The 12129-nt window shown below is 40.9% G+C and overlaps 1 protein-coding gene across 1 annotated transcript in view; it reads left to right on the forward strand.

Annotated features, from left to right (window-relative positions):
- Positions 1-12129, forward strand: part of LOC121480828 (aldehyde oxidase 2) — a 73479-nt gene that overhangs the window by 44124 nt on the left and 17226 nt on the right. Inside the window, exons 22-26 of the mRNA XM_041737742.1 lie at positions 1601-1696; positions 3958-4086; positions 5808-5882; positions 6704-6756; positions 8150-8264. Coding sequence (XP_041593676.1) covers positions 1601-1696; positions 3958-4086; positions 5808-5882; positions 6704-6756; positions 8150-8264 — 468 coding nt within the window. The remainder of the gene's footprint in view (positions 1-1600; positions 1697-3957; positions 4087-5807; positions 5883-6703; positions 6757-8149; positions 8265-12129) is intronic.

The raw sequence follows: 12129 nt of genomic DNA on the forward strand, positions 1-12129 counted from the left end.
ACAAAACTGAATGAATCTCTCCATGAGACTCTCACAGAAGAGCTGGTCACCCCCTGTATTCATTTTCTGTGGCTGCCATAAGAAGGTACCACAGACTGGGTGTCTTACAGCAACCAGTTCTCCCAATTTATGCTCTCCCAGTTCTGGAGGCTTGGAGTTCAAAAACAGGGTGTGACCAGGGCAATGCTCCTCAGAAATCTCCAGAGAACCCTTCCTTGCCTCTTCCAGCTTCTGGTGTCTCCTAGTGTTCCTTGGCTTGTGGCCACGCCACTCCAGTCTCTGCCTCCATCTTCACACGACCTTCTTTGCTCTGTGTCTTCACATGGCCTTGTATAAGGACACCAGTCATTGAACTTAGAGCACACCATAATCCACTATGACCCCATCTTTATTAATTATGTCTGCAAAGACTCAATTTCCAAATAAGGTTGTATTCTGAGGTTCCAGGTAGACAGGAATTTGCAGGGGACACTACTCAGCCTAGTTCACCGAGAAGCAGGTAACTTATCCTTCCCAGATGGGAATGAGAAGTATTTGAGGAAGCTTTAACAGAACAGAGACCACAGATGTGGGTCTGAAGCCTGGGGAGCAGACCAGGAAGTGAGAACAGCGTAAGCATGAGCCCAGGGCAGGAAGGAGCAGCAATCACACAAAGCAGGAAAAGACAGTGATGAACTGGGAAAATCTACTAGACCAAATCCTAAAAGGCCTCATATTGTAATGAGAAGCTAGGCTTTCCCATACAGACAGACAATGGGGAATTTTGCCCACCTTGCCCAGTGGTGACCCTTCCTCCCTTTCATGATTTCATTCAATTGTCCCTTTGGGGAACCCTTCCCCAAGCCTCTCAAAAGCAGCTGGGTCTGTCCTCCCAGGACCCTAGGGCCCCTTATGCCATGCCCATTGTCTCACAGATCATTCTGCATTATAATGACTTGCTTTCCAACCTGTCCCCCCCTTACAGTGTGTGCTACTGTTTTGTTGACGAAGAACCACATCTTGTTGACCTGTGTATATCCATCCAGAGCTGAGGACAGGTTGGCACATAACATGTGTCAAGGATTTAAGAAATGTTTATATGTTACCTGAGTGGTCAGTCAGAGCCTTTAAGCAGGGGAGTGACTTTCAAATAGTTGGAACCAATACTCATAACTCCTGAGTATCCAAAGAGGCTCCTATTAAAATCAGGTTCCTGGGACACCTGGGGGCTCAGTCAGTTAAATGTCTGACTCTTGGTTTTGTCTCAGGTCCTGATCTCAGGCTCATGAGACTAAGCCCCAAGTCAGCCCCACGTCAGGCTCTGCGCTCAGTGTGGAGTCTGCTTAAAATTTTTCCCCCTGCTTCTCCCCTCCCACTACCCCCCCCACACACACACACACACACACTCACGCTTGCTCGCACTCTCTCTCTCTCTTTCCAGGTTCCTTGGAATAGGAATGTTCTTTACAGGTGACTTTTGCACGGAACTAAGCTTCAGAATTCCACCAGAAAAGACTGCCCCTCTGACCCTCCTCACTCCGTGAGACCGGGGTTTCACTATCTTATTTGTTTATATTGAACCTCACTAAACTGAACTGTGCCTTCTGGGTTGTTTTACTAGGCAGCTGCCCTCGTTCATATCTACACAGATGGCTCTGTATTGGTCACACATGGAGGCAATGAACTAGGACAAGGTATTCACACCAAAATGCTACAGGTAAGCCACGCAAAATTAAGTCATTAATCTCTCTGTGCATTGTGGACATGACTGACATTTGGACTAATCTTAGGGTGGATGATAGTTCCTTGTATCCAAGCCCTAAGCTCTTGGCTATTTAGTTGAAAAACTTCTTTCAGATCAAATAGAATGTCTAAAGTAGCAGAAGTCCCATGCATGTATAGATAGTCCTAGAGTGTGGCCAGGCTGTATGGGTGGAGGTGGTTGCTGATGAAAACACCACTAATGAGCCCCTGGAGTGCTGCATAGGTGCCCCACACAGGCTTTACCTAGAGTAGGAGTTTCTCAGGTTTTCTACTTTGAGACCAGTATGAACGATTTTTAAAGTTTGGGCAACAACAGTAGATTGCTATAAACAATTTGGACAAGTAAGGACAAGTATGTCATCAAGTGCCATCATGCTATAATTTTTCAGGTATATTTTAACACACACATACATAACACGAAGTAGGAAGATATGAGCTCAAGAGAAAAAAGAATAATCCTTTAAATTGAATAACTATGGGGGATCCCTGGGTGGCACAGCGGTTTGGCGCCTGCCTTTGGCCCAGGGCGCGATCCTGGAGACCCGGGATCGAATCCCACGTCAGGCTCCCGGTGCATGGAGCCTGCTTCTCCCTCTGCCTGTGTCTCTGCCTCTCTCTCTATCTCTCTGTGACTATCATAGGTAAATAAAAATTTAAAAAAAAAAAAAAAATTTAAAAAAAAAAAATAAATTGAATAACTATGATAAATTTATTAATTATTATAGGACACATCTACAGCTTCTTACTCTCCAGCCCATTAGCTCCTTTAGAATACATGTTCTATGTTCCCTAGAGTCCTAGAGGACTTCTCAAGTCTGGTACCTTTTAGCCTCATTTCCCTCCTTTCCCCAGCTCCTGCCACAGATACAGGCACAGGTGCCAGGTCCAGCTAGTCATGGCTCCTGAACTCACTGGCTGCAGGGATGGGTCCAGGGGGAAGGCATGTGACCAAGAGCCTTTCCTGGGACTGATGTGTAGATGCTGGCAGAAAAGAACTATCATTCCCTTATGGTTGTTTAGCTCCTATGCTGTAAACTAGGGGTTGTCAGAGGCAATTTTCCTGTGCCATCAAGAAAGCATGCCTATTCTTGGAAATAATATAGCCATTGTAGAAAGAAAAACAAATGTGAGAGGCAGCCGGAGGACTCTGAAGAAACCAGAGTCTTTAAAAAAAAAAAAAAAAGAAAGAAAGAAAGAAAGAAAGAAAGAAAGAAAAAGAAAAGAAAGAAATAAAGAAACCAGCAAGACTTAGATACAGATATATGTGACACTGGCTCCATCTGTCCTTCCCAAATAGGGAACCCAATAAATTCCCTTTGGCTCTTCATCATCAAGAATAAAACTGTCCTTTTTTTTTTTTTTTTTTTTCATTTTGCCTCTTTCTGGAGAAACTTAGTCTTACAACAGCATTAGTCTGTAGATCAGCACTCAGGAACAGGTACATAACTGCAGACATCTGGAGAAACTGTTTTTGCCAAAACTAAAAGACAACAGAAACCAAAATAATGCTTCTTCTCTTCCTTCCTTCCTTCACTCTCTTTCTTCTCTCTTTTGCGTTCTTTATGATTAAAGATCTTTCTTTTCACATGTGTCTGCTAGAGAAACTACAAGAAAAAGAACAGAACAGAGAACAGTGAAGAGCAAATGCAAGAGGAGTATAAACAAGAGGGAACAAATAAAAACAAAATTTTAAAAAAGAGAGAGGGGGGATCCCTGGGTGGCGCAGCGGTTTGGCGCCTGCCTTTGGCCCAGGGCGCGATCCTGGAGACCTGGGATCGAATCCCACATCAGGCTCCCAGTGCATGGAGCCTGCTTCTCCCTCCGCCTGTGTCTCTGCCTCTCTCTCTCTCTGTGACTATCATAAATAAATAAAAAATTAAAAAAAAATAAAATAAAATAAGAGAGCCTAGACTAAAAAAAATAAAATAAAATAAAAATAAATAAAAAAGAGAGAGGGAACAAATAGAAGACAACAGGAAGAATGGAAAGATAAGGTGGGAATGAGGGCAAGAGAGAAAACAGGCCCTCAGGGTCACTTGAAATTCATCTGATGCTTATACCAACAGATTCAGGACCAACCTCTGAACCAATCAGTCCAATCTCTCTCTTCCTGTCACTGCTACCAAATAAAACTCAGAAAAAAAGGAAGTCCTTAACATCCTAAACACTTTAATTTTTTTTTGCTGGGCTTGAAAATATTTATTTTTCTCATAGGTGGCCAGCCGTGAATTAAAAATACCCATGTCTTCTATGCACATCTGTGAAACAAGTACAGCCACGGTGCCTAATACAATTGCTACAGCAGCTTCCATTGGTTCTGATGTCAATGGCAGAGCCGTACAGGTGCTTCCTCCTGTCTGTCTTTCCCTTCAGCACTTTTTCCATATTGCTGGTTTTCTTAGCTGGATACAAACACAAGCAGTTGGCTTCAGGGCAGTCATCTGTGGCACTAAACATAGGATAGGATAGCCAAACTGTCAGGAGAGGGTGCTAGTTTGAGTAAGCTAAACTGAAGTGACACATAGACACATAATACAGTGGCTCAAACACAACAAAAGTCCCTTTTGTAAAACGTAACAGTTCAGAGGGATCATTTGGTCATCAGGGCACCCTGGGATTAATGGCAGTTCCTCCACCTTCAACATGTGACTTTCATGGTTGCTCTGAGGATCATCAGCAAGGAACATGCCTGGAGGTCATACCTGGAAGTGATCCCAGTGACTTCCACTAATCATCCACTAGCAGAACTAGTCTCAGGTCATGTCTACCTGCAGAGGAGGTTGGGGAAATGTGGAGGAGGATGCCATATGCCTGGCTACCATGGAACAAGGGGAGAATAAGGTTTGATGAGCAAGCAGTCTCTGTCCCTCGGAGACACAGAAAGAAGAAATCTGGGTACCAAGTAATGCAGAGCTGGGCAAGTTTCCTCTGACACAAGCAAGTTCTTGCAAGCAGGTAAGCAAGCAGAACCCCAGCCAAGTAGATATGGTTCAATTAAAGTGTCTACATCAGTGGAATTTTACGACAGCACTTACGCTTACCCTTTGTACTTATTTTCAAACTATTTTTTTTAATTGCTTAATTTTCACTTCTTCAGAATAGCCTGTGTCTTTAATATCCCTTAATTCAAATATCTGATCACATGTACTTTTGAAGCAATGTAATGTTTCTGTTATATACTGTCCACTTTTTCCCATTGGGATATTGTGGAGAGACATATTCTCAGAACACTACACTTATGCTACCAAAAGCAGCCACTTTCAAATCCATCTGATTTTCATGGAGACAATTGTTAGAGGCTAAAAACCAGAGGCTCTTTCACTCAGAACAAATACGTAGGACACTTCAAATTCATGAGACCCAGTTTGGGGTAGGATCGAAACGAAGATAGGAATAGCTCAGTGTTAATGGGAATTGTCAACCCTAACTAAGCATTAACCCATCTTCTAGAGTTTTATGTTTCTGTGTTAAGGATCAGAAACTTTGCAGATCTAGGTTATTATAAAGACAGACTTAGTTATTTTCTCACTTCATATCCAAAACTAAGGCCTTCATTACAGTAGTTTGATGGTAGATGGATAAACTGATGGGAAGATGGACAGAGAATTGACTAATATTTCAGACCCACAGAGATATTGGCATGTTATTGTTGCAGATTGGAAAGCACAAATTGGAATGAAAATAAGATGTTTTGTTCCTTTTATGTTAATGGCTGGAAAGTACAAAATAATGTGCAAGTCAAAAATGTAGAAAAAGAGAAGGAATTAAGAGCACAAATAGAAAGGGGACCTGAAAGTAGAAATTCGGTTGAGCCCGTATTTTCATAGGAAGTGAACCAGGGAGGTTTAAAAAAAAAAAAAAAAAAAAAAAACAACCCTGCAGTAACTGATACTCTCCTCAAGGTCAGGGGCTGTGCTGTTATTGTCTCTGTGTTCCCAGCATATTAGTATCAAGCAGTCCATAAACATTCACTGACCTAATCAGTTATCAGTTACTCTCCTTCCATAAAAATCCTAACTACCAGGCTCTTCTCTAATGAGGCTTCACTTCTTTACCCCTTCAAGAATGCTTGTCAGATCCTACTGAAACGCCTTGAACCCATCATCAAGAAAAATCCAGAAGGTACTTGGGAAGACTGGGTAAGTGTTGCCCTATGTTTGTGACTACAAATGAGAAAAGAATCCAAAGCAGTGCTGAGATCATCATGGCAGCATACAGCCACACCCATACACAGGCAGTTTTTCTAAGAGCGGATTTCTGCAAAAGGGCAGGATCACAAGAGGTTGAGGCAGCTGCCCCCACACTGTATACCAGGTACGTGTGAGAGAGCGCACAAGGAGTAGCATCACTGAGAGGAAGAACGGAAGTGTGTGAAGAACACCCAGAAGACCTTACCCACTCTGCTTAAATAAGAAGAGGGAAAGACTTGGCCTTCCTAAGCCACACACACACACACACACACACACACACACACACACACCATGTTTTAAACGGGGAAGAGGAAAAATAAATAAAATAAATAAAATAAAATAAAATAAATGGGGAAGAGGAAAACTAAAAGGCCTAATTGCTATTAAATATGTCTCAAAGGAAATGACTCATCTAATCCAACTTCACAACGTCCTTTATCTTATCTCATTAGAACAGTTATCTCATACACGTACACTTATCAAGAGTTCTAACATTTAGAAACAAAGCCCATACCTTGTGAACTAAGCCCCTACATCACGGACGTGCAGTAGGAGTCTATTTATTTGTTTAATTCAGACATCTCAACCCAATCAGAAGGGAATTGTTAGTGTAACCAACTGAGGAAAACAATATGACAATGAGTTCTATTATTGGTAACAAAGCATCAGCAACAATTATCAAATGTCAATTTTGATACAGGGAATATTTTCATCTTCACCTCTCAGGTGATGTATCTATTTTACTCTGACTAAATATGCCCATTCTGCAGATAGAAGCTGCTTTTGAACAAAGAATCAGTCTTTCGGCCACTGGATACTTCAGGTAAAAATTACAATCATGGGAAGACCTGGGTGGCTCAGTGGTTGAGCATCTGCCTTTGGCTCAGGTTGTGATCCTGGGGTCCTGGGATCGAGTCCCACATCGGGCTCCCCACAGGGAGCCTGCTCTCCCTCTGCCTATGTCTCTGCCTCTCTCTGTGTGTCTATCATGAAGGAATAAATAAAATCTTCTTTAAAAAATTACAATCATGTCTGGGCTTAGCTGAGAAAATATGAGGTGACCCAATTGCTCTGGGGTTTAGGTCCCTTATTTGTAAAACAAGTTTTTATTATGTGATCAATGAGGTCCCTTCTAAGCCTAAAATTATATGATTTTATGTAAGCCTTTGAACTATGTCCAAAGAAATATTAAATAATAAAGATACCCTTATTGAGTAAAAAGAAAATTTTTAATATGACTTAGAACACCTCATCATCATTTACTATTCATTGTTGAGTAGTAAAAAAAAAAATATCATTATTAGAAATAACTTCCAACTCAGCTTTACAAATCTCCCTCCCATTACCCTAAAACCTTTCTGTTTTGAATCTCCTCTCTGGGCAGGAAGAAACAAGTAGGATGATCATCACCAATCTTCATTTGTGCAGTTTCTGTCTGTGGGAGGCTCTCAGTCAATTCATGTTAATTGAATGAAGCACAAGGAGAACTGATTGTCAAGTTCAGGAAGTGTATGACATCAGTTTTATAATCTAGTGAAACAAGTGACCAAACCAAACATACACATACAGAAAGAGAGAGAGAGAGAGAGAGAGAGAGAAAGAGAGAACAATAACACAATTTTCTCATGACAAAGGAAGGAAAAAAGAAGGCAACAGCCCAGCCCAGTGCCCTGTACTTGAGTTCTGAATTTCTGAGTTCAGTTACCCAAGAAGAGAGCAAATCAGCCCACGAGCTGAGTATATCTTCAGCTTATACATTGCCGCATTGAATTTACGTGTCCCCTTTTTTTAAGCCCTGAATTATCATCAATTCCCCAATGAGTTGGGCTAGCACAATGTAGAGGGTCCCTTTGGGAATGCTGATAAAATTCAGTTGAGGTTCTCAATCCACAGAGCTAAAGCTCAAACCCTAAATGATGGATACAGAGACACACTGGAAGGTCCACATCAAAATAGTCAGTTGGATTCTCTCTGTTCTTGGCATCCTAACTGTAGCACAGAGTATCCTTTTTAAATGGAGGCATCTGCTGGTGCTGTAATTAGCTAGGTTGGAAATACATGCAGTAGTTTAAATGAGCTTAAAAAGCAGTTGAAATAAATATCAATAAAATTAATTACTATCATAAAACTTTAATAACTTTTAACATGAGTCAACGTTGTGTGCAACCGCACCACCACCACCACCCCAAATTGAGAGGCTTGTTTTCTCCCATCAGGGGCTACAAGGCCTTCATGGACTGGGAGAAGGGAGAAGGAGACCCTTTTCCATACTACGTCTATGGAGCTGCCTGTTCAGAGGTTGAAATTGACTGCCTGACGGGAGATCACAAGGTAAGCCAAATATAACTTTCCTCTTGGCAAATTAAAAGAACAACCACAAAATTGTGTTGTACAAGTAGGCTAATTTCATTGTGTAATGCCTGTACAATAAGAATAGGATTTTTTTCAGTTCCTTGGGAATGTCTCACAATCCAGCCTCATTCTGAATTTCCACTTAAGAAGTAGTCAGGAAGGCATTGCTCCTAACAGTGGCTGGTAGTTGCCAGAGGTAGGTGGTAAGGACATTGATGAAGGGGTAGGGAGGTCAAAAGGTACAAACTTCTCGTTATAAAATAATTAAGTCATGGGGATGTGAGGTACAACTTGGAGACCATAGTTAATAATACTTTATTGCATATTTGAAAGTTGCTAAAAGAGTAGATCTTAAAAGGCTTCATCAGATGAAAAAAAAATTTTAACTACACGTGGTGAAGGTAACTATGTTAACCAGACTTACTGTGATGGTCATTTTGCAATACATACAAATATCAAATCATTATGTTATACACCTGAAACTAAAGTTATATGTCAATTATACCTCAAAAAATTAATTTAAGTTTAAAAAATGTTTAAAGAAGTAAGCAAAAAAGAATAGTTCATGACAGCCTAAAATGCATTGTTTTTAATTCCATTTCAGACAATAAAATTGCCTTCCAAAGTTTTTGCAAAAAATAAAAGGATCTGTTCCTAAAGTAAGGTCAAGTTATCTAATCTGAAGGAAAAAGTCGTTTAGTAAATTGTCTTGAGTAAACAATTGAGAGTACATAGCAATGTGATGTTTCTCTAAGGCCAGTTATCCCAAGAGTACTGCTGTCCTTAACAATATAGATGGAGGATGGCTGTGAAAATAATTTTTTAAGTTCACTAAAATTAATCAAGCATCCTGCTTAAGGCAGAGAGTCATATTTAATCAAAAGTTAACAACTTAAAAAAAAAGTTAACAACTTCCACTATAAAAGGTAAGCCCATGAATATACCCCAGTTATTCTTGGAATAGAGATTACAGAAACCTTAAGTAGAATATAGTATATACAGTAAGAGACTCTTAACTCTAGGAAACAAACTGAGGGTTGCTGGAGATGGAGGGATGGGGTAACTGCGTGATGGGCATTAATGAAGGCACATGATATAACGAGCCATGGGTGTTACATGCAGCTGATGGATTACTGAACTCTACATCTGAAACTAGTGATACACTATATGCTAACTAATTGAATTTAAATCAAATAAGTTATAAAAAAAAGAATATACTATATCCAAAATATAGAAATTGTTGGGAAATTTAGAGAATGGACCAATGACACATCTAAATTCCATACACAGGTTATTCCAACATCATCTTGAACCATCTTACCTGAAACTAGAAATAGTCAATTTATGTAAAACAGGAATGAATTTGCAAATGCTGACTTGCAAATCTTATCAAAATATCTTTGATTACCCCATTGTTAGTAAATTTGTCCATCACTTAAATTCTATATAAATAAGATATAAAATACAGGGGCACCTGGGTGACTCAGTCAGTTATGCATCTGCCTTTGGCTCAGGTCATGAGCCCAGAATCCCAGGTCATGAGCCCAGCATCAGGCTCCCATTCAGTGGAGAGTCTGCTTCTCCCTCTGCTCCTCCCTCCTCCTCATGCTCTGTCTCTCACTCACTTTCTCTCTCTCAAATAAATAAATAAAATCAGGATGACTGGCTGGCTCAGCAGTTGAGCATCTGCCTTTGGCTCAGGATGTGATCCCAGAGTCCTGGAATCGAGTCCCACATCAGACTCCCTGCACGAAGCCTGCTTCTCCCTTGCCTATGTCTCTGCTTCTCTCTCTGTGTCTCGAATGAATGAATGAATTAATTAATTAATTAATTTTAAAAATCTTTATAATTAAAAAAAGGATAGAAAATACAGTAAATGAAGGGATGCCTGGAGAGCAGTTGGCCTCACATCCCACTTGAGTTCCTCCTTAGGATATATCATATCCCCATTTTCATTCTAGATCATTGTGAAGAAGTAAACTCATAAAAATAGGATCACAGATTGTTCGTATGATTATTTTATGTTTCCTAATATTTTTTACATCATGGTACACATAGATAATGATAATATTGATACAGCGCACTTTTGCAAACAAGGAAGTCATGTTGGCAAGTGACCAGCCTAAGAATCCTGCCCCAGACCCCACAGAAGTCCAAGTGTCAGTGTCCTGACACACCTGTAACCCATTCAAGGCTCCAAACTCAGTGGAAAGCTGTTTTTAAATTTTTTTTTTTAAGATTATTTATTTGAGAGAGAAAGAACATGAGCAGGAAGATGGGCAGAAGGAAAGGGAGAAGCACACTCCCCACTGAGCAGGGAGCCTGATATAGGGCTTGGTTCCGGGACCCTGGGATCATGACCTGAGCTGAAGGCAGGTGCTTAATTGACTAAGACACCCAAGAACCCCTGGAAAGCCGTTTTTTTTTTTTAATTTTTTTTATTTATGATAGTCACAGAGAGAGAGAGAGAGAGAGGCAGAGACACAGGCAGAGGGAGAAGCGGGCTCCATGCACCGGGAGCCTGACGTGGGATTTGATCCCGGGTCTCCAGGATCACGCCCTGGGTCAAAGGCAGGGGCCAAACCGCTGCACCACCCAGGGATCCCTGGAAAGCCGTTTTTAGAAATCAACTAATTTTCTGATCCTCCACCCTGAAGGTGGTGTTGCCAGATTTGTTGCTAACAAATAAAAATACAGGATGGCTGGTTAAATTTGAATTTCAGATCAACAACAAATAAATTTCTGATATAAGTATGCTCAATGCAGGGTTGGGACATACTTATTTTACCTGGCAATTCTATCTGGCGGCCTTGATATAAATCTCTGAAGAAACAAATCTCATGGGGGTCTTCCAGAATTTATGATAAAGTTAAAATCTGGTTGTCCCTGTGCCTTCCTTGTTACTGTTTAAGGTTCAGTCATTTTTGGTATCACTTCAGCCCTTGAAATAATTTATTCCTTAAAGAGGCAAAACTTCCGGGATCCCTGGGTGGCGCAGCGGTTTGGCGCCTGCCTTTGGCCCAGGGCGCGATCCTGGAGACCCGGGATCGAATCCCACGTCGGGCTCCCGGTGCATGGAGCCTGCTTCTCCCTCTGCCTGTGTCTCTGCCTCTCTCTCTATCTCTCTGTGACTATCATAAATAAATAAAAATTAAAAAAATTTAAAAAAAAAAAAAGAGGCAAAACTTCCTTTAATTAAAGGGAAATCAGAGAAATTAAATGACAGGCCTGTTACTGCTGGATATTTATGGTCGCTGAACCAGAATATATGCCAATCCCATTAGTGCGTATCTATCTCTTCCCATTGTCCAACATCTCTAATGCAAAATATACCAGTTTTTCAGATGGAAGTAAAGGCCTGCTCTGAGGTGTGTCCAATCTGCTGCCTTATCTGTTGAGAATAAATGAAGGCTGGTCCCAATGTCCATAGAAGCTTGTCTGAGAGGTCAACATTTGAGTCAAAAAAGAACTGCCGATATCCAAAGAGCTAGATAGAAAGTAGGAGCCCAGCTAGTGAGCCCAAGCAGAGAATGCTGATATTGTCAGAACAAGCGCATGGGGGCAGGAAGAAAGTCCAGAGATATTCCCAAGATAGACCACTGGCATTTTAGGGCTTTCTGTGGCTCCTAAACAACCTATCTGCATGCCAAAACATAAGGGCCAAATTAGTGTGATGTTTCCTGGGAAATTAAGTAAATTAGAATAGTCAAAGTTGGTCTCAACATTTTCCCTTAATATGTTCCAAGACCTTTCAATCTCCAATTTCATACATGCCATAGCTATATGACTTCCTGAGTAAAACAGCAATAATACCACCTACATCAAATCATCATGAGGACTAGAT

The sequence above is a fragment of the Vulpes lagopus genome, chromosome 22, assembly GCF_018345385.1.
Source record: "Vulpes lagopus strain Blue_001 chromosome 22, ASM1834538v1, whole genome shotgun sequence".
Classification (NCBI taxonomy): domain Eukaryota; kingdom Metazoa; phylum Chordata; class Mammalia; order Carnivora; family Canidae; genus Vulpes; species Vulpes lagopus.